Below are 23030 nucleotides of genomic sequence, written 5' to 3' on the forward strand. Positions count from 1 at the left end.
AATAACTCTTTCAAATATTTGATATTTTAACAAAAATGCGAAAAGTCTGTTTTATTAACTTTAACCAAAACAACAGGATTTATTTCAAATTTAGTCAGGCTGACAGAACATTATGTTTACTTCACATTCAAAATGTCGTGAATTATCCATCGTCTGTGACAAATATAAAAACGCACCACAGGACGGCAGAGGAACCTATTTACATCATTCAAGTGTTAGCAAGATATTTCCTTTCTATTTACAATTTAATCACTGATTAAAAAAAAACAAGTTCCTGCTTTTTATGTACAGAGAGTAAAACAACAACCACCTTTATTCTGGACAAGCTTCAATACTGATCACATTCACCTGCTCCCCAGCACACCTTCTGGCCCCCACCTCGCATTCAGTCATCGTCGTGGCAACGCCTCCAGCATCAGTGTTAACGCACAGGGGGGCAGAGTCTTTAGGACACTCTGACGCGTTCTGGCAAATGCATTTTCTTGCTGACTCTACAGTGGAAGAAGAATGATTAAACTGTCTTATTTTGTTGAGAAATGAGAGTCAAAACTGCAAAAAAGCAAGTTGTATTAAACCAGAATTATCCTCTAAAGGAGCCCAGCAGACTCACCCTGACAGACTGTCCCTGGTTTGCAGTCGTCACAGGACGTGAATGTCTCCTCCGGCCATTTACAGTCGCCATCAGTGGCCAAGGTGAAGTTGTGTCCCACACATCGCAGAGCTCCGAGCTGACAAACACCCAGTAAACGGGTTGGGCTTGAGCCGAGTCTGGCACACAACTTCAGAGAGGTCCTAAATGAAGACAGTATGTATTTTAAAAATGTTATAATTGTGCTTTTATGACTTAGACTGAGCATTTCCTTGTTTAAAATGTAAAAATAATTCTCAAATATCATACTCACGAGCACTGAAACGGCATTTTACACACACAGCCAGTTTTTCCTACGCTCTCCCACAGTTTACACTTCAGGTCAGATGGAGGAGAAGGAGCTGTGGGCGCTGAGGAGAAAATACAGATGTCAGTTTGAGTTAAAGTAGAATAAAGAAAGCATTAGGCTAAGTTCTTTTCATTGAAGCTGCAGTAACAGATTTTTGGCCACTAGGGGGCAGAAAAATACCAAAACACGCTGACAGACGGCACAGTTATGATACATTATCAGCTAATGTGGCTTTTCTAGAAACCGTAACAGGAAACAGAAGCCTGTTTATTTGACTTTTATTGACTACATGTTCCACAATAAATGTACCTGCTTTACAGTGAGCATCTGCCGGAGAGGGAGACCACTGCAGACTGGGACTGCATAAGATCTCCGACACCTCACCCTCCAGCTCTGATCCTGCAGGACAGGAGAGGGACACCCTGTCTCCAATCTGATAGGAAGCTTTGTTGGGCGTGGCTGTAACTTCACTGTTGAGTGGGGGAATCCCACATGTGGAACCTGGGACAGGAAGAGAGGGAAACATAAAATTATTGAGGTTTATCTTGTGAATGCACAGGAGCAAAAAGTAGAGAATCAGTGGGAATAGTTAACCTGCATCTGGATCCACATTTGCATAGAAAATATACACAACAAGACCCAAAAAACTTCTTGTTGGTAAAGGGAGGACATACTTTTACAAACCATTGCTCCTGTCACCCATTTCTGGTTTTCACCACATCGAGCCGCAGCACCTCCACTGAGGTAATGTCCGTCTACGCAGGAGTACTCCACCGTGTTTCCAACCAGGTAAAAATCTTTGGGATTCTGAGAAAAAAATCACAACATAACGAGCTGCACTTAATCACCCGTGCTTCAGTTTACCAGACAGTAGCTGAATATAACACAGAAACTAATTACAGAGAAGATTATTTTCGACCAGCAGGTAGCAGTGTTGACAGTAATAGAAATGTCAATTTTTCTGACTCACCTGAATGAATCCATTCCTGAGGTTTGGAGGCGGACCACATGTCTTTGGTGGCGTCACAGAGAGACTGAAGCACTGAGGCTCCATCGTCCTGCACACAAACAGTTTACAGTAAGAAAACTAAAATAATGCAACCTGCTGGTGTTACTTCTGAAACTGAAGTGTTTGGATTAAATTAGATTATACATTTGATCACTTTCAGCTACAATCAATGATCAAAGAAAGTGCAAGTGTCCTTACTGTAGATACTGGATATCTGGTTCCTCACATGGGTTTCTGCTCAACTGGCAGTCCAACGCAATGGTGGCCTCCTCCCCTGGGAGCTGGGTTGTTGCAGCTGCGAGTCCTCGACCTTTGACCTCCGGAACAAGATCCCCAGGAGGACCAGCAGCTCCAGCTGCCGTGGATCACCCCTGAGAGAGAAAAAACAAAGATTTTCTCTCTTGTTCTGTCTCGTTTGTGAACACTGTCTGGATCCCAGGGTAACTTAAAACTTTTACTTAACCCCTTTAACTTTTTTCAGTTGCTTTGTCAGTTAGGTTTATACAGAGCGCTCATAAGAATAAATAAAAATGTACCTGGTTGCTCTCCAATCACAGCTCCAGTCTCGCAGGCTCGTCCTGAGGTTCCCGGCCGGCAGGCGCAGCGACACTCGGAGCCCGTCAGCAGCGGCTGGCCATTGTTCTGGCAGGGTCGGCAGTGACAGGGATGCTCTTCTGCCATATACTCCTCTATGGCTCTTTTCAGGTGGAGTTTTTTCAAACCTGCACACTGCACCTCCTTCACCAACTCATACAGAGGACGCAGCTGGAAAAACGGTTTATTAATGGTACATATAAAGAAATACACAGAATATATCAGGGGATACAACCAGCTGTTCTGACTGTCATACCTTCTGGTCTATGACTTCAGGGAAGTCTTTGACAGATGAGGCCCAGTTATCATAGACTTCTCCATTATTTTCTGGGTTTTCCAGATCCAGAACAGTCAGAGCTCCAATGAAGGCCAGATCTCCACCGTAGATGTTGACCTTAATAGGCAATTTGTTTACACTGTGTCCTGTAGACAAATGACAGTGGAGTTTACAGCTGATTTCTTTGATCGTCCAGGGTACATTGTGTGGTTTGAAAGTTTAAATACAAAGGTCTTCTCTCACCATCTTTGGATGAAAGAGCTTTCGTCAGTTTTTCACAGACGGTTTTCACTTTCTTCCTGAAGAAACGCCGTTTCACTTTTCTCCAACACCTCTGGTACTCTATAGTTGTTGTACCTTTACACAAGAGCCACAGGAACAGCAGATTTAAAACTGTAAAAATGCTCAAAATCTAAGGGTATGTTGGATATGTTTACAGCAACAGGATTGACACCAAAAGGTCTTACTGCTTGAGGTAAATGACTGGCGGTCTAACTCCAACAAGCCTTGGTATTCGCCCCCGAGTGAGCCCTCAGAGAGGTAGTGAGTGCCATACATCTGCAACAGCTGGCGGTAGGCGGAGTAGTCGTATGTGAGGGGCAGTGAGGACAAGGCCTTCCAGAAACCTTCGGCCAGGGTGAGATACTGCGGGGCAGAGTTTTGGAACTGCGCCAGTGCCACTTTATTCTTCAGGATGATCAGTTTGTAGGCCTGGATGATTCGTAGGATAAGAGTTCAGATCAGAGTTCGCCCAACACTTACTGTAAGCAAGAAGCCTCAAATAAGAAGTGATATGTGAGGTTATATCATTACCTTAGTGTCGGTGACTTCTTTGTGGAAGGTGCGGCGGTCGTGTCCTATCAAGGCGTTGGCCTGGATGTGCTGTGTGTAGGCCCAGGAGCTGTCGTAGGACTCATCACTCTCTTCGTTGTCAACTGTCACCTGCAGCACAAACAAAGGCAACGACATCCAGATTGAAATACGTATCAACTATTCAATGGATTGCCATTAAATGTTCTTCCCCTGAGAATGAATTACAATAGCGTTGAGGATCCCTTGAGTCAACGCCAGCATCGGACAGTTTGGTCAACTCACCTCAAAGTTGTACCTGAGGATGTTCTGTGGCAGTCTGTAGAAGACTTTGTGGTCACCACTGAACACCTTCCTGCACTGGCCTCCAAAGCTCAGAGTGTTGATCACACCACCTCTCAGTTTCCCCGTTAACACGTCATACCTGGAAAACACGATGCAACAAACCTTTTATGGCCTTTTATCTAACAGTTGACGACATGACATCTAAACTTCCTGGTTTAGGAACTCACCCTCTGCCCGTAAGGTCAGAGTTGGGCGGCGTTTTGTCAAGGTCACATGAGTACTGGCTGTTGTCTTGGTCGCAACTTCTCTCGTCCGCACCATCGTCACAATCCTGGTCTCCGTTACACACTAGAGAGTGGCTGATACACTTACCTGCATCGGGATACAAGAAATATGAACAATGAAAATGCAACCCTGACTTCAACCCTGAAAAACTGACCACAAAGCCCCAAAATAAAAATAATTTTACAGCAATATTATGAAAAAATAACCAGTATAATAGGTGTTTTTTATTGTACCAGAGGTGCAGCGAAACCTGTCTCCACAGCCTGTTTCCAGGGGACATCTTTTCTGTGGGACACATGGTTGTGTTTGTGTGGTTTCCCCTGAACATGGCGTGCCCCCAAACTGGCCGTACACCTCCACGTGGCGGGTACGCACCTGAAAAGAAACTGTGTTATCTTGGTGTCTTTTTAGCGTCAGAACTTTAACTCACTTGCACAAGTTCAGCAAGCTGTTGCTACTAGATAGCACAAGTTAGCTCCAAGCTAGCTAGCATGTTACAAGCTAGTTCCCCCTGGTTAAGACTTAGGGTTAAAGTGATTTAGGTTAGGTAGAGTTTAAGGGTTGAGTTTCGGTATTGAAGGTTATGTTTTGGCCACAATTTTAAGCAATAAATATAAGTGTCCTCATAAGTAATATATGACTGTGTGTGTGTATTGAAGTACCTTAGTCCTGGTGCAGCCATCACATTCAGACCACTCTCCATACGCCCCCCATCTGCAGTTCACAGGCTGCTGACAGCTGAGAGGATAAGACATTGACATAACAGTTAATAGAACAGCAGCATAATTTGTGGCCTGATAGCTGAATAGTTACGGTCCCCAGTTCGACTGCCGGTTGATCGTTCCCCTACTCCCTCTCTCCCCACATTTCCTGTCTGCCTCCGCTCTTTCTATGCAATTAAAACATTTAAAAATGTCCAAATAATTAAAAAAAAAGAATCCTCTTTACTTACAACAGAGTTAAATTGGTGCAACAATTGTCCTCTACACATGGTAAAGTAAAGTTTATGAACCATGCAGCACCAGTGATGTAACAGTTTATGTAACTATTCACTGTACTACAGAGGAAGGCTGAAATAATGTATAAATTTAGGATTAGAGAAAAAAAAATTAAACAAAAGACCCAAAAAATCTGATTATTCTACTTTTAGCCAAAAGAAAAATAAAAATACCTACCAAACTGGAGACAGAGAGACGAGCAACAATGCCAAAGAAGATAAAGCTGCAGCCAAATTCAACTGTGAAGCAGAAACAAGAGGACTCTTTACTCAATCTGAATCATAACAAAACAAAAAAGAAGATAAGATCACATAACAAGCTGCACCAAAACAACACTCCCATTTTTGATGTATTAGTTTGACTGTACCTTCATGATGTGTTCCTCAGAGTTCAGCCTTCTCCTCTGGTCCAGCACTGTAACAATCAGGGTCATATATTATGACAGTGGTGGGGGAGATTACTCAACAGGACCCCAAGTTTCAGGAATTCCCCCGATGAAGAAACTCTCATCCATCAAATATGAACGATCAGATTTATACAGCGTCTGTCCACAGTGAGTCACCAACAGAGACCCTGTGTTCTCTCCCACAACTTTATCAGCAGCCGTTAGTGTCCAACAACACAGTGAGCTTATTTCCAGTAAGAAAAAAGAATTTAATAATCCCTGTTTGCTTTGAGCGCTGCAGGTTTTTTTTGTCAAGTAGGACAGGAGTAGTTGCGTCACAATTGTTTGTCCTTGGTGAGGCAACCAGAGGCTCAGTCTGCAGGATACAAGCAGATTAAGGTCAGAATCCACTGCTGTGTAAACACATAATACACATGGAAATCACACTTACAGCTTCAGCTGTAATTATCAAGCCCTTCATAGTCATATTAAGATTTATATTTCAAAATTATATCTTTTTACCACCTTATTCTCAGTTGTTAAAACTTTTGATGAATGAATTATGCTCTAAATGCCATGCTGTTGATACAGATTCTCATCCACCTCTGCAACAATTTCCCATCTGAAAATATCCTGCACACATTTAGGAATAATAACAAAGTTATTTAGCACTTAGAGCAGAATAATCAAGCAAAAACAGTGAAAAATGTAGTAAGAACAGAGGGAAAATACACACACATTTCCACATATATTGTGTTTATAGTGTGTTTTTTCTGAAATCTCTAGTTTTCATCTTGAGTGCAATTAAAACCTATGAGTATTTTATTATTGTCATTAACTCTAAATGTTGACTTCATTACAAGTAAAGAAAATGCAACAGCAACAAAAGAAAAGAATGGTAATAAAAACCACCCATATACCAAAAAACACTTTAAAAACTTCCAATTCACAGAAAATAAAGAAACATTCAGTTTTCTTTAGAAAATGGACGTAGTTTGTGGCAGATCTCAGATCATCACACACAATCTGTTCCAGTTAACAGAACCAAAGAAACCAAAACCTCACTCACCACATCTGGATCTCATCCTGGGTCCAGTCAAACCACCACCTGATGACTGGTCTGGTCTGACTGGATTATACTGTGGTCAGTGTGGTTGTTGTTGCCATCTAGTGGTGACTCCTTTTAAAAAAAAAACTTTCCACTCCTGTCCTGACTGTTTACCTTCACCATGTCTGTCTTTTGGTTTGTTTGTTTGTTGGCAGGACTACACAAAAACTACTGAACCAGTTTGCAGCAGACCTGGTGGCGGGATGTGACACGGCCCAGAGAAGAACCCATTACATTTTGGTGTGGATCTGGTTAAAGAGGTGGGTTTGGCCTCAGCGGAGGTGGTCAAAGTCGTACAACAAAATAACCAGAGTGGCTGTCTGACAGTAACTACCAGCTACCACCACCGTGACTGATTCACTGGCCTCGTTAAAATGTTAAGTGTGTGTTATGCAGAGCATGTGCGGAGTGTGTGAGTGGTCCAGAGAGTGTGTGTGGTCTGACGACATTGAGCCAAAAACATGTGAGTGGCTGACTGAACATGTCCTGAAATGTGACTCCACAGCCTGAGAAAGACTGTGGAGGAGTTCTTCCATTACATGTTGACCCAATGACGTTTAAAGTGGAAAAAATACAGTTTCAAACGGTTTTCTTTATCTCTATAGTTAAGGTATAATCATAATACAACTAAAATGATCAGGTAGTTTACTTGAGCACTTCCATTTTGTGACACTGTTTTTCCTATTCTACATTTCACTGGTTGTGGTTACTCTGCAGGTTGAGATAAATATCTAAAATACTTTCTTTTAATTATAGCCACAATTTTAAAAGGAGGAATTTCCCTTGTAATGGAATATGGTGATTATCATTCCAGTAAACATCATAAAAACCACAATCTAAATGCTAACTAAAAGGTTGCCAAAATTCAAAGCTGGAGAATCTGAAGATTTCTCTCCACAGCAGACTTCAGCGCACAATACAATAATACAATAAAAACAGCCACAAAAGACAGAAGGAAAAAAGCTAAATAAATGTAAATGGAATAAGATAAAATACTGAATATAGACATTAAATATCCACCTTCAGCTTCTTGTATTATAATGTGATGTCCTCCCTTCACTTAAAAATGTATATGTGTTGCTTCACTATGATGACAAGCCTCCTGCTGCTCCTACGATCCAGCTCAACACCTACCTAATTATTAGTACTATTTCTAGCATTATTGCTACAATTGTTATTAGGTTCCCAAGTGTTCAGACATAAATAAATAAGAAAACAAATAAACAAAAACAAGAGGATTAAAAGGGCAAAGGAAGGCACAAAGTACAAAACTATATAAAAACTGTTTATACATATATATTTGTACGTTATGTTACATTTTCATTTTGCCTACTGCAGCAAAAGTAATGAATGAAATAAGAAAAATACACATTTATGTTTATTCTGGTGACCTGGATCCACGACCTCCTGACCTCAGCGTCCGTTCAGTTTGCCCTCAGATCTGCTGGTTGTTTTTTCCAACACCACACCGGCAGGTGGCGTCCTTCTCTCTGCCTCAGAGAAACAACATGACTGTTAGATTACATTAGAGTGACAGCTGTGCTGCTGCTGCTGCTGCTGCTGCTCCTCCAAACACAAGCGCAGACCTGCAGCCAGTCAGCCAGGATTTCTTCGACAGCGCCAGCAGCCTCAGCCTCGGGTCTGCCCCGCATGGATCTCTGTTAGACTCATTCCTGAGCAGCTGTTAGAGGGAGTTCACGGTCTGTTCGGACAAACTCGTTGTGTTTTTTTGTGGAGAAACAGTGTGGCCGGAGAAGACTGTCCACTCTCCAGCACAGCGGTGAGTTGGTTCTCGTCTGTCCCGCATGTTCACGCGTTTACTCAGTCTGATAGTGAGCGGTTTAACTGATTCATAACCTGAAAGCTTCACTGTTTCATCCACAGGAGAAACAGCGTAAAGCTCCTGTTGATGTACCAGAGAGTTTTGTTTACATTTACTCCACGAGTCTTGCGCAATAATCCCCCCCACACACACACATACAGAGGGTCTGAACTTAAACTGAAGCGGTTTAAAAACAAAATGGAAATTTCATTTAACTGAAAATACTGTGAAGTAAGTGAATGTCTGTAGTGAAGCAGGAAAGTAGCTTGTCCAGGTGTAAATTCACACATACATCTGTTAAGAGTTGAGGTGGTAAAAGGTGGAAAAGTTACTACGAGGTTCAGTTTTGAAGAACTTAAGTTACTTTATTGGAATGTGTGTGTGTGTGTGTGTGTGTGTGTGTGTGTGTGTGTGAATATTATGAGTTAGTCAGTTTAGAAATTGTGAGGATTTGTTCTTTTTCTTTGTCTTATTTGACAGTAAACTGAATATTCTTGGTTTTTTGGCTGTTGATTGGACAACATAAGACATTAGAAAAGAAAAAACTATTATATTAACATGCATTTTCAGTTTTTTCCTGATATTTTATTGAATAAACATTATTTATTGTATATAAAAATGAGAATAACTGTTAGATGTAGCCCTGAAAATATTAGTTTAATGTAGGATTCATTTATCTGATGGCTGTTAGTTGTATTGTAGATTATAAAAAAAAGAAGGAATCTGCAGCTTTCACACTTTTTTGTTCATAGTTACAAAATATTTTAACATTTTTGTGGCTTTAAATTACCTTAATTAAAGTGTTTTATAGATAAATACATGAACATCTCATGAAGTTCTGTGATGAATGAATGAACGGACGTGAGAACTTCTAATTTTAAATTGTAAGCGAGTTCCCCCCGTTGGTCCATGTATTCAGCTTCCTCTTTGCTCAAAGTGAAATCTCACTTTCGTACAATAATATCATGTTTTTCACTCTGAGGTTCGCTGACATTTGCGGTTTCTTCTTCAAAAACATAAAAAATTAATGAGTCTGTGACGTCAAAAACAAGGATGTCGTTATAACATGTAAAGATTTGGACTTCCCAATTTGGCGGTTGAAGAACCAGGACCCTGGTTAACTTGAGTTTGTTTCTGCTCGTCTGAACAGAGACTGTTGTTTGCAGCAGAGAGGGAAGTTTAGTCTGTTAGTCTGTCTTATCAGCATGAGAGTGAGAGAGCTCCTCTGTTTTCAGTTTAGATCATCCGTTGTAAATAGAGATTATGATGCTGAGAAGTTTATGAGCAGTAATTCTCACACCTGACTCTCGACTTAACTGAACACAAGGGAAAGATCATGTAGCATTTATTATTTTTAGCATATTGAGCCGACGAATACTGAACTTTAGAGGCTGATACTGACGTTTGAGAGTTAAAAGACCTCGAGGGAATTTCTTTAAATTTCCTCACACTTGATAAACAACTTAAATGATTAATTGACTCTTGAAGTTGTTTCTAATTAACATTTTAACATTATCTTCTCATTTGTTACTGTCTCAAAAGTCCATTGTTTGTATAACAGGGTCAAAAGTATTTTGCACCTCAAAGACACCTGGTCATTTATCACAAATACACAAGGTCTTAAGTTGCCATCAAAATCTGAAAATGATGTTGCTGTTTTTTTTATCCTGGTACAAAAGCAGCCAAAAAATATATCTTGAAGATACCGTGAAGTATTTTTAAAATATATTCTAAACACTGTATCAGGCTGAGAAGTCTCCTCTGTAAAACTTCACATGGGGCCCAGGCTTTGGGGGTTGAAAACCTCATGCATGCAGAAGACGAATTAATACAAATCCCATACAAGGATAAGTAAACAAGATCTAAATGAGTCCCAGAATGTAGTAGGGATGGATTTCACAAGTGTTGGCTGGAGCCCAGTGCTGCTGCTGGCCGGAGATGCAATGTCATGTTCAGAACAAAACTGTTTACTGTTTCGAAACACACCTCTCCAGGAAGGATAAAGAGTGTGAGTACCAAGAAGAAAATAATGAATAAAACATGCGCTGATTGTGATTTAGACCTGCTGTGGTCCTCCCCGCTGTCCAATAAATGCCGCGTACTATGATTCATCACTTAGATCTTTATTTCAAAGTGTTTTAAATTACATGAAAACAATATTAACACCAGAAAAGTCTGAATTTTCTGAAGAAAATATGCTGAAAAAATAGCTGAAACATTTGAAATTAAAATTTATTTGCAATTGTTTTGAGACTTTGGAGATTTTATAAAGGGAATAAAACTGTATCTTAAGTTGAAGCACTCAAACTAGTTGAACAGCATCATTGAAATAAGTTGAAGTGGGAGTTTAATAGACGTCCTAATTGTTTTAGGTTCAGTTAAGAGCTGGCACTGGATGAATTTCGAGTTTAAGCTCTGAATGAAGTTGAAAGACTCCTATCAGTTGAAGTGGAAGTGATGAAAGGAGTTGAAAATGGACACATGAAGTAAAAGCAATAAAAGGAGGCAAAGTGTCAGTGAGGTGTGATTTTAAAAAAGCTTGAAGTGTCAATGTGAAGTCCTGAAAAGAGTTAGTTTTGGTTAAAGAGTGAACATGCAAGCACTGAAAGGAGCTGAAGTGTCAGTTTAAGTGTACATGCTGAGTTAAATTGAGGCACTGGGTGGAGTTAAAGTACAGTATCAGGTGAAGAAAAAGAGCTGGATGCAGTTGAAGTGTTAGCTGAATTTAAACATTAACTGTAAGTAATGAAGAAAGTTGAAGTGGCATCCTAAAAGGAGATAAACTTCCTGGAGGAAGTTGGTAAAAGAAGTTTAAGTGTCAGTTCAAGAGTAAAGCTGATGTGAAGTGATAAAGTACAGTATTAGTTGAAGTCAAGTGCTGAAAGGAGTTGAAGTGTCAGTTGAAGTAAGCAGTGAAAGGAGTTGAGGCATAAGTTGGAGTGGATGTGACAAAAAGAGCCTGCTGAAGTGAAGTAATGATATACATTTGTGTTAGTTCAAGTGTAAAAACATTTTTGAGATAAATTAGTGTTAAAAAAAGTGAAGCTGAAGTGACAGTGAAAGTGCTGCAAGGAGTGGAAGTGTGAGCATAAGTAGAAGGCAGTGAAAGGAGTTAAAATGTTAATGAGAGTGATACTGTACAAGGAGCTGAAAGTGCAAAGTCCTTAAAGGAGTTTAAAAAGTTTAAAAACTGAAAACAGTTGAAGTGTCAATTCGGCTTATTTCTGCTGTTTAGAAACCAAAAAACATTTAGAGGACAAAGGGTTCTGTGGGGTTCTTGTCCTGGGGAGTTCAAATTTCAAGTATTTAGCAAAATATTTGCAAAGTGAGCGCTCACCCAGTCGACTGTTTGGCTATAGAATAATCTAACAGATAAGCTGCTACGTGATGAACGCCTTTATCTAAAGCGCTTTACAGTCCTGTAACTCCATACAGTTTTATCATGGGTGTACCCAACCTTTCCTCTTTTTGAAAAAAAAAAAAAAAAAGTTAAGGAGTCCCTGTTTAATGGTGGGAGTGGGCAGGGCCTTCATGGGGCTGTGTAGTTCAGCTGGGTGGACTGCACTGAGAAACTAACAGTCGCCACATGTTTCCTCCACAGCTCAGCACCATGGCTGCTGGTCTCACCATGCTCCTCTTCGTCTTCCTCCACATCCTCACTGCTTCAGCACTGGAATCAACCTCAGAGCAAGGTATGTTTGTTTTAATATTTATTTGGTCTTTTCAGTTTGGTTTTACGTGCATGAGTAGATGAGAATTTAAAATATTTGCAGGCATTTGAAGGCTTGAGTCAGGTTTGTATAAATTATCTTTATTGTAAAACTTTAATGTTGTTGGTGAGTTTTATGCTTGACATTGATGCTTTTTTAGAACATCTGGTGTTTTCTGACGCACAGATTTTCAATTCCTGTTTCGTTTGGATTCAAAAAATACAGCCAGATGGAACAGATTTTTCACATAAATCTCCTCTTAATGGGCCACAGGACAATGTTAGCCTGCAATAATAGAAAACATTAATAGTTGCAGAGTTACTGTGCTTTGCTTTGGCGCTCAAGTGAATATCAAATGTGTTGCACAACAGCGAAGCCCTCCACAGAGAGCCGCACAAACTGGCCAGCAGATTTCTAGTGAAGTGGCTTCCCAGGAATTCAGGAGAGCAGAGAGCACTCCACTGCTGAACAATGAGAAGCTGTTTATAAGTAGAGCCTCCCCCTGCCCCGTTTTTCTACCAAACAGAGCCTCAGAGGCAGTGGAAAGGCGACATATTTGCATACACGAGCTGTGTTTTATCCACAGATGTAAACTGGGTCTGCATTGACCATTTAAGTCACGCACGGACATCCTGTGCTTTGTCTTGTTACATAACGCCGTCAGTAAGTCAGCGGAGGTGTGGATCGGAGGATGTGTCCCCCCCTCTGCCCCTGCTACTATTTTTATTCCCTTGTAGTTTCATGACTTTATGTGAGATCTAACAAGGCTGCTGTGTTCTGACATGTCCGCCCCCTGAAGCTAAAAAATATTCAGAGTAAGAGCCAAGAGCTTGTTCATAGACATCAGCAGTGGCCTCTGCGAGGTATATTTTTTCTTTTGCAGGCTCGGTGGCGAGTTTGCCAACTTTTAATGGCCTGCAGATTTCTGAACCGCTGCCTACACCTCACAATTTTGTTGAGTGATTCGAATCAGTCTGGTGTCGCCTGGTCGGAGAAACAACTGCATGTAGACATGCATTAGACGTGCTCATGATCTTCAGTGTTTTCTAATGCTGACAGCTTGTCGCTGACTAGCAATATTAGCTACCCCTACCTATATTTACTCAAATTATCATGAGGAATCTTGATATTTTAGCGGCTGTAATTGTTATTTTTATGTAAAAATGCCTCTTTTTTCATATAATAATAAAGTAAATGTTAAAGGAGATGAATCTGCAGCTCTCCTCTGCTTTAAAGTGAGTTTTTGTTTTTCTATCTAGCCCACATCTTTACTGTTTTACTTCCCCCTCTCTCCTCTCATAGCATCATCTCTGCAGCAGCTGTTGTCAGAGGAGCTTTAAAAGCTTTAAAACCCCTCTGTGCACTACCTGCTCACCTGAGCACCACTCTTTATATCCCTCAGAAATCGGGACATCGGTCATTAATTGGTTCTTACTCTTCACTTTCAGGCACACACTACCTCTGTTTTTTTCTATCCACATTTTGCCAATAAGGCTCATTAGATTAGTAAAGAACTGTAATCAGTGATGAGAACATTGTGGCCCTTAGCCGAGGAAGGAAATGGCTTTTCTAAATGCAGAGGATGAGGTATTTCCCCCTGAGAGCGCACTGATTGATGTCTGAACATGTGACTCTGTAAATAACCGTTTGCCCTGTGCGCTGGCAGGAAAGACATTAATGACAGCTTCCCACCGTTACACTCTGCAGATGTTAATAACCGCAGAAATGCACATTAATTATCATCCAGAAATTGTGTAAACAAACGGAGACAATGAGCCGACAGTTTAAAGGATCTGCTGCAGGTATGAGTTTCTCCTTTGTTGGAAATTAACTCTAGCTGCTGTTTCCTGCTTTGAAATCAGAACTAAAAGGAAACGAGTCTGGGCTTATAAAAACAGATTGTTCGAGGATGTTTTGTTTCACCCAGAAATAGACTGTGTCAGCAGTACTCAGAGGAAAATCATGCCGTAAACATGTTTACCCAGTAAGGCTGTGGTGAGGCTGAGGTACTCTCTCAGGAAGAGGGCTCCTGTGAGAGAGAAAACGCTGCAAATTGATATTACCGCCTCAGAAATGGTCTGTGTTTTCTGTTTCGTGGATCTACCGACTGTGCTCAGAAAGCACTCCACATCTGCTGTGCTCACATGTTTACTTACACCAGAAGTGAACTCTGCTTGGCAGCTGTTGAGCAAACACGGCACAGCACTCACTTTGACGCACGAGCACAAAAATGAAGCCTGTCAGTCTGCAAGGTGATCCTGACACAGTGTATGTATGCAAAGGGGCACTGTGTGAGAGCTTGACACCATTTGCTCTTCCTCAGCAGTGGAAGAAATATTCAGATCCTGTTCAGCTGAAGCTGCAAAACTACAATGTGAAAACACTGAAAAGTAAAAGTCCTGCCTCCAGAATTTGACTTGAAACTAGATAAATTCTGTGTTTTACAGCACATCTGCAACATACTGTGCACTTTCAGTGTCGCTCTCCACCTGATGTCCCCGCACTTAGTCTTATTGAACAGATTTAGCTCTTAGTACTTCAAGGTCTCCTACTGCGCTGGAGCTTTAGTGTCGTCCCTTACTTCCAAATCGCTTTAGATAAAAGCCCCTGACAGATGAATAAATGTGAACTATAGTCATTGAATAAACAACCCTGCCTCTTGGACATTAAACATATAAGTGCCAATGTGCTTCCATGTTCCCTGCATGGATAAATACACAGTCCGTGATAAAGAAGCAGGGTTTTCCCTCGTTATCTCCGATCACGTTTTCTGTCTGCTTATTTTACGACAGGTTATTAATGTGAGTAGTTAAGTTTATATCCCTTATTTTCTTTAACAAATACTCAATAAAAAGTTCAAATAACTTCATTTAATGAGGAAATAACAGGGTCTGCTCTTTGGTGGAGAACGCAAAAGTTTAAAAAAGAAAAAATCCGCAGCAGTCTTCTGGCCTTTATTCAGATGGTTATTTCATGATCACGTGTTGTTGTTTCTCAGCTCTTTTTTAGCATCTGTGTGTCCATGATTTAATGAATTTCACCATGAAATATCCATCTGATTAAAGCCTTTGATTTTAACTTCTAACATGTGACGACAGCTGTTATCCTTGAATCATGTAACTCAAACAACAGGACTGACTTGGAACTTGTGTTTTCTCCATAACATGTAAGAACATATACTGATGATTTCACCATGTGTGAGCATCGGTACAGTCTCCACATGTGTGCTGTAAAATTACATATAGGCTTTGAACACATCAAACTTTTTATGTTGAAACACATTTAGACGCTTCCACCTGAGCTTGTGCTTATTTCTCTGTATATATACCAGAGGTTTTTATCAGAATACCTCACGTATTCTCCATAACCAGGACCTCAGCAAAGACACAGACGTCCTCTGTTCCTGTGAACAAACTGGAAACATGTTTGTCCTTTATTTCTTACAAATCCTATAACACATGAAGTCAGTAATCATTGAGATATGGAGGCACAAAATGTTGGTTCAAATGATGAAGAATGATTTATATCGGTGCAGAAATGTCATTCTTGTTGAGGAATTTAGCACTAACCTAAGGGCCTTATGGAAATGAAATATGCTGCAGTGCAGCATTTTTCTGGTTTTGCATGTTGTCCTCTGTCCTACAAAGTCTTGTGAGGCTAGGCTCAATGCTTGTCAAGATATGAATGCACAAACATGGCTTCCTTTTGAGGTTATAAATAAATATATGAAGGGCTGAAAACAGAGGACTTGAAGAGAAATATTGTACAGGCCTCATGATATAAACAAGGTCTGAACAAACTCTGAGACTGTGCTGCAACAGCCTTATCTGATTTTACATGAAATGACCCATGTGTAAATACAAATGAGTCATATGAACATAATTTGACAAAGGGTTGCGAACACATGAAGTGGAGTAAAGAGTGCGATGTTTCCCTCTGACAGTTTTTGGCTAAATGCAACAATCCTGTAAATTCAGTCCTGACCACCACAGATATCTCAGTATAAATGATGCAGCAAAATGGGATTTTGAAAATCTAATAAATCAATATGACAGACTTTTTTTTTTAACACATTTTTCATGTCACACCAGCAGACAAGACAAACCACCCATCTCCTCATTTATCACAATAACGTGAGCCACAAAAATGCTCCACATAACTGAGTGTCAGATTGATTTTACTCTTAATCCTGAGCTAAGTGCAGTCCTGAGGAGCAGTCGGGGATCTGGTAAACAGGTTATTTTTAACCAGTAACTCCCCTTCCCTGAAGCACCCTAAGCAGGCCAGAGGTATTCATCATCTGCTCCCGGCGCTGCCTCTCAGCTGCAGACGAGCCATCTTGTCCTGACACTTCTCGGTACTGAGCCAGTGTGCGTTGTTGTTCCTCCCCTGAGGTGCTGATGTGGTCAGCTGAGTCCTGCCGCTGACCACAAAACCTCCTTGTAATACAATGAGCGGTGTTTAAAGGGGCAGTTCAGCAAATATGTTCCCTCACTTAACAACCTCAGCACTGTGAGATGTGATTGAAAGCTCCAGAAGAAGTGGCCCTTTGGTGTAACACGTAGACCAGAACCCTGGATAGTGGAGCTCTGAGGCCAATTCCAGTATCATTATTTGAGACTTAATAAGATCTATTCGATTTTTAATGAATTTTGACTAGCTGCTGCGTCAGCCATTCTCCAGTTTTTAGATATTTTCCCCAGTTATTTTTGATAATCAGCACTGACTTCTTAACGCAAAGAAATAGTTTCCAAGCTGCTGAGTTCTTTAGGTCATTTTTCAGTGCTGTGAACACCACAAAATAAACTGCAAAGACCTCTGTTTTATTAGAAGGATAACTTAAACCCAGGGCAAACAAAAGCATTATTTGAATAGAATAGAATCCAGTACTTTGTTTGTTTGGTTTCCTAGATCTTTCTGGAGCCGACTCAACACCACACACAGTCTGTTTAAATTGTGAGGAGCTCCTGCATTTCTTTTTTTATTCACTGCATTGTGCAACGGTAGCATCTCCCTACAGCACTCTCAGAAAATAAACTGTGAACAGTCAGCTTAAAGTGCACTCAGTTTTCTCACTTTCACAGCAAGACAGACAGGAATTGGAGCACAGCTAAGGTCAGCTCTGAGAGAGCTGTAGAAACGTGCTCTGTGTGCAAATTATTTGAGTTAACGCCGCCAGTCTAAAACAGGATCCACATGGTGTTTTCTGTGCAAGTGTGTTTCTTAGTATAGGGAGAGCAAATAGCTTATCTCACTGCAGCCGTGGCAGTGAACTCTCTGGCTGTGCAGCTTTCTCTTGAAGAGCAGTAAAATGACTTCCAGGAAAATGCTGATGTTTGCCCTGCGGCTGGGCTGCTCCCCTGGAGTTAGGTTACAGTTATTACCCTGTCCCTGAAGTGCGGCTTAGCCATCCTCAAAAGCAACACTGAGTCATAACAGCAACACCAAAAAAAACCAAAAAAACATGGTCTTTACAGTATAAAACAGGATTAAATATGTAATTATTCTCCCTCTCTGTCTCCCTGTAGTCCTCCCCCAGAGGCGCCCACACCTCGTTGGCTGCGTCTCCGCCAACATGGAGACTTTCCACTGCAGATGGAATGTCGGCTCTTTCCAGAACCTCTCCGAGCCCGGAGACCTCCGCTTGTTTTACATCAACAAAAAGTGAGGCTGGAAAAACGTAGTCATCACTATCAGAAATATGTGGTTTCTCTGTGCTTTCGAGGAAATTGAAGGTTTTTTTAAACGATGTGCATGAAGGAAAGGATCATTTAAAAACAAGCAAAAAACTGAAAACAAAAAACATTCAAGTGCATTTCAGCTTTACCTTATTTAGTTTTCTGTTATGTCTTTATGTGTCTTCAAGTATAGATTAAGATTAAAAAGAATTAAAGGAGCAATTTACAATAAGTGACACTAATAATAAAGAGGAGAGGAAAGTTTAATAATCGTCTACTGGTCTACGAGGTCTACTGGTATCGCTGCTTTTATAACTCAAATGTGTATGTAGTTGTGTTGAAGCCTCACCTGGCACATGGTGCACCTGTTCACCCTGTGTTGAAGAAGGTAAAGGTCCACTTCAGGGTTACACTCAGCTGTAACCTAGTTACTTTTAAAAATGCATAGTCAGGTTTTGAGTTTTACTGACTTATATTCTTTGCTAATGCAAACCAAGGCTTCTCCGAGTTGCTGTTGGAAAAGATAAGGCTGGAATTATTCTATAGTTTTTATTTAGTTGTCGACAAATTCAACAAACAGAACAAAACCAACAATGTGTTAGTGGGATTGAGTCAAAAGTAAAATACTATGTGTGTGTTTATGGTAATGAAGGAACATGTCATGTCATGTCATGTCATATTCATAACTTTTTCAGTAGATTTTCAGACTGTTTTAGATCACATATTATCTTTCCCTCACCTCGCAGACCCACCCTCGCCTCTCCCAAAGAGTGGAGCGAGTGTCCTCACTACAGCACTGACCGACCAAACGAGTGCTTCTTCAATGAGAACCACACATCTGTCTGGACGTATTACAGCGTCCAGCTGCGGTCGAGGGATGAAGCCGTCCTCTATGACGAGAACCACTTCAACGTCCAAGATATCGGTGAGTTTACTGGACTGTGGCTGGTTTCCAGGGTTTTGTCCCACATGGTGTTGGAATCACATTTTGTTCAGCAATCAATCAATTTTCCTTAACAGAATAATTAGTTTATTCCAGTGAACAACTGCCTGGTTCAGACAAACACGCCTCCACCACCTGTACAAGGTGTCATCAAAAAGTTCAGAGACTGTCTCTGTGGCAAGCAAAAACCATACCTGGTTTGAATTTGATCACTATCCCCTTGTGCAACAATACACTGCTGCCTTTGTCCCTGCCACACCTCCAACACTCCTCGAAAGTCCCTTTGTCAGAACAGAAGCGACAGAGGAGCCAATTCCAGCAAGTAGGTTGGGTAGGGAATGACGATTGTGTTGGTGCAGCCAGAAAACTCAAATGTTTTCAGTGCTCTGTCAGGAGGCATGTTGTCACTATGGAGCACCCAGTTGTCCTTGCACCATAGTTCAAGTCATTTGTGCCAAACATCCTCCTCAGGCACTTCAGATTGGTGCAGTAGAACTTGGCGTTGACAGTCTGATCCTGGGGGATGAATTCATTTACCGTCTTTGGTCTCGGAGACTGCCAAGACTGCAGTTTAATCTCTAGGTTGTAGCATTAGATCCACTTCTTGCCACTGGTGACCCATGAAGGTTGGGTCATCCCAGGCCTATTGGCCACCTGCTGCATGCGTACTACCGTACCGTGCTCCGTTCATTCCCAATAGAATCAGTCTTGGAACTTTTTGATCGCACCTCACACATAATAGAAATAATCCATGAGTACGTTTTTGGAAGCCTGTACTGTTTGAAACCCTGAGGTTCTGTTTAACTGCTGATGATAAAAAAATTCTGCTCTGCAGTGCAACCAGATACGCCATTCGGCCTGAACTGGACACTGCTGAATGTGAGTTTTACCGGCACTTACTACGACATTATGCTGAGCTGGAAGCCTCCTCAGTCCGCAGACGTGGCGATGGGATGGATGACGCTGCAATACGAGGTCCACTACCGCGACATCAAGTCTGACCAATGGCAAGCAGTGGGTGTCTCTAAAGTTTGATTCTACTCTACTAAACCTTACTTTTATGTGCAACAGCTTGATTGATTTTTATAGTAAACATTATATCACGTTGGATATTTTCTTCACCACAGGTTGACCTTGTGAAAAGCACACATCGCTCCCTTTTTGGGCTTCAAACTAACGTCAATCACGAGGTTCGGGTCCGGTGCAAAATGCTTGGTGGGAAGGAGTTTGGAGAATTCAGCGACTCGGTGTTCGTCCATATCCCATCTAAAGGTAAAAACTCATTGCTATGTTGACCGGCTGGGTGGACAAAGCTGTTGCAAGTGCTTGTTATAAATGTTTTTCAGCTTTATATGAAAACTCTCGAGGCTGCAGCTGAATGTCTTTGTCGCCATAAATAAACCTTTCAGTGCTCCTGCCTGCAGTTCCCACCCACGCCCTTTTCACTGAGCATCAGGAGCTCAATGAAGCATATAAAAAAGAAATAATAACTCAGTAATGTACCTGTTTCATCCCCTTAATGGAGTGATCAGAATGTACCTATAGCCATGTGTGAATTTGCTGAATTATACATTTGTCAACATATTTCTTGTGTGTTAATTTGTGTGTTTTTCCTTCTCCAGTGTCAGGATTTCCAGTGGTGGCTTTGCTCATCTTTGGTGCCTTGTGTCTAGTGGCCATCCTGATGTTGGTTATCATATCACAGCAGGAAAAGTAAGTGTTTTTGCAACCACCAAGGATTTCTGTGCAGAAGTGAACGGTTTTATAAAGTTTAGAGAAGTGAGGGAGTGCAGTAGGCTGCTGTGTGACCAGCAGTCTGTGTGGGCCGTTTGACCTTGAGAAACCGAGTTCAGCATCGTCATCATGGAAGTCATTCAAAGGTTTTATACAATGAGACAGTCTGTATATGTGCAGTGTTTCTTATTTCATGCAAATTCTTTTTTCTCTCCTAAGGTTGATGGTTATTCTTTTGCCTCCTGTTCCTGGACCTAAAATAAGAGGAATTGACCCTGAACTACTTAAGGTATTCATCCACATTATGATGCATTATGATCTTTGACTCTTGTTTCATAACCGTCTGCAAACATTTCCTCTTCTGAGAAGCAACTGTTTTCTTTATCTCACAGAAAGGGAAGCTGAGGGAGTTGACCTCCATCCTGGGTGGTCCCCCCGATCTGAGGCCAGAGCTGTACAACAACGACCCCTGGGTGGAGTTCATCGATCTGGACATTGAGGAGCAGAACGACAGACTGACCGAGCTGGACACGGACTGCCTCATGGACCGCTCCCTGTCTTCCAACTGCTCTCCCCTCTCCTTGGGGTTCAGAGATGACGACTCAGGTCGAGCCAGCTGCTGCGACCCCGATCTCCCCAGCGACCCAGAGGTGTCGCCTTTCCATCCTCTCATCCCAAACCAAACCCTCGGTAAAGAACCATCGTACCCAGCAGCCTCTGAGCCGAGCTCTCCGGTCCAGAGCCAGGCCCCTGCAGAGCCTGTTTTTGCAGCTCCGGGCAGGGAGGTGTTGTACACCCAGGTGAGCGAGGTGAGGTCATCTGGCAAGGTGCTGCTATCATCTGAGGAGCAGACTGAGGTGGACAAGCCCACTAGTAAAGACATCATGGTGGAGAAGGAGAAAGAAAAGAAAGAATTTCAGCTCCTGCTGGTGAATGCAGATCACGGAGGTTACACCTCAGAGCTCAACGCAGGTAAAATGAACCCAAGATTATCCACAGGGGATGTAAGCAAACCCTGCCAAACAGGAGTGGACGTGACGCCGTCCCCGTCGCCTTACTACGAATCAGATACCACCACCATGTCCCCGTTACTCCCTGCTCCTGTCTACACCGTGGTAGAGGGTGTTGACAGGCAGAACAGCCTCTTACTGACACCAAACACACCACCCGCCCCCCAGCTGATAATCCCAAAGGCTACACCGACACCAGACGGCTACCTGACCCCTGACCTTTTGGGAAGCATCACACCATAGACCTGCAACGGACTTTGTAAAAATTAAAAGACTCTTCAATCAAAGGTGGAGATAAGCATCGGGAACAGTCTTGGAGATTGGTTTTCCCAAGGTTGTGTTGAAATGTCAGCTCGCCTAAAATAGTTGGGGGGCCATCTGTGCCTGTCCTGCCACCACCTCTACCTCATCTGACCTCCAACTGCACCCTCCGAGAGGGCTGTAAAGTCGGCACGGTTGGATGTTTGGTATGAATAACGAAGAGGGCACAAGAATGTGTTTCACTGCAGTTGTGGAAAGGGAACCAAAGGGAAATGACACAAGCTCTTGCTGGAAATTGCCTCAATATTTCAATACCTTGATGAGTAAAAACAGGCCTTACTTTAAATAACTCTTTGTTAAAGCTGCATTGATCAGTTATTGGCCACTAGAGGGCAGAATAACCCCCCAGTAACTTGAGACTCAGTCCCAACATATTAATGCTTTTTCAGTTGTTTTGGCTAAAGTGTTAGCCAGTCATTTCATTACATTTTGATTTAAAATATTGATAATGCAGCTTTAAACAAGAGTATGTTTAATTGTACTGTCTCATGCTTTATTCTTTACATTTTGTACATATCAGAAGCTTTCTTTTTGACAAAATCAGGTATGTTTATATGTGTATTGATAGACCCTGTGAAAAATGTCTGTAAACATAAATTAATCACGTGCCCTCTTTTTCTGAAGCATAAATACTGAATTCATTTTTTCACAGTGTTTTCAATACTGTTCAGGCTTTAAATAATTTTTGCCACAGTGGAAAATGTTACTCAGCCATCAAGTAAGCCACTTATTGGAGTCTATATATTATGTTGTTGCCAACGAAGCAAAATAAAGCATAAGCTGTTTGTAAAATGATCAACTGGAGCATGAAATATTAAACGCTTATCTTATTTCAATGCCATTACTTATTGTATTCTTCATTTATGGTCTAAACTGTGAAATGTTTTCAGGGCTGATAGCAGAATTTATTTCATTGTCAGTGTTCTGGGGAAGTCTTGTCAGTATTTGTTTTTTGAGTGCATGGACTGTTAAGGTTTATTGTTTTGTTTCATTTGGTTTATGGTACACATGTACATTAAAAGGTTTGGGTACATGGTCATCATTGTTGAATTTTACAGTTATTGCATTTTAACTGTTCAAAGGTGTTCATTACAAATAAATAACTTTCATACTTTTGCTCTTG

The 23030-nt window shown here is 41.4% G+C and overlaps 2 protein-coding genes across 4 annotated transcripts; one reads left to right on the top strand and one right to left on the bottom strand.

The window, feature by feature from the left end:
- Positions 1-49: 49 nt before the first annotated feature.
- c7b (complement component 7b) lies at positions 50-6796 on the bottom strand. The gene is given in 20 exon segments (XM_018702496.2): positions 50-491; positions 611-792; positions 903-999; positions 1248-1439; positions 1613-1745; positions 1909-1996; positions 2146-2177; positions 2179-2318; positions 2484-2712; positions 2798-2964; positions 3062-3175; positions 3286-3529; positions 3632-3760; positions 3914-4052; positions 4141-4285; positions 4432-4573; positions 4861-4936; positions 5374-5435; positions 5564-5957; positions 6651-6796. Coding segments are annotated over 19 exon segments (2556 nt in total). The 5' UTR covers positions 5630-5957; positions 6651-6796; the 3' UTR covers positions 50-312.
- Positions 6797-6815: 19 nt separating this feature from the next.
- Positions 6816-23023, top strand: ghrb (growth hormone receptor b). Of its 3 annotated transcripts, none has more exons than XM_018702500.2 (9): positions 6816-6949; positions 12113-12203; positions 17750-17885; positions 18646-18824; positions 19678-19856; positions 19970-20114; positions 20465-20555; positions 20796-20865; positions 20969-23023. In XM_018702500.2, exons 2-9 carry the CDS (start codon positions 12122-12124, stop codon positions 21827-21829), a joined length of 1743 nt encoding a protein of 580 aa, XP_018558016.1. In that variant the 5' UTR covers positions 6816-6949; positions 12113-12121; the 3' UTR covers positions 21830-23023. The 3 variants fall into 3 exon arrangements, with proteins under 3 accessions (XP_018558016.1, XP_018558015.1, XP_018558014.1); XM_018702499.2 differs by lacking the exon at positions 6816-6949 and adding an exon at positions 8205-8469; XM_018702498.2 differs by lacking the exon at positions 6816-6949 and having other exon boundaries at positions 12098-12203.
- The last annotated feature ends 7 nt before the right edge of the window (positions 23024-23030 follow it).

Source organism: Lates calcarifer, linkage group LG9 (genome assembly GCF_001640805.2).
Source record: "Lates calcarifer isolate ASB-BC8 linkage group LG9, TLL_Latcal_v3, whole genome shotgun sequence".
NCBI lineage: Eukaryota > Metazoa > Chordata > Actinopteri > Centropomidae > Lates > Lates calcarifer.

What these genes read in the sequence shown, in the direction of transcription:
- ghrb (XM_018702498.2), top strand. Translation starts at nt 12,098, where the DNA reads ATGTTTCCTCCACAGCTCAGCACCATGGCTGCTGGTCTCACCATGCTC. An exon ending in CGTCCATATCCCATCTAAAG is followed by an intron (nt 20,115 to 20,464) that starts GTAAAAACTCAT and finishes TTCCTTCTCCAG; the next exon opens with TGTCAGGATTTCCAGTGGTG. An exon ending in ATCATATCACAGCAGGAAAA is followed by an intron (nt 20,556 to 20,795) that starts GTAAGTGTTTTT and finishes TTCTCTCCTAAG; the next exon opens with GTTGATGGTTATTCTTTTGC.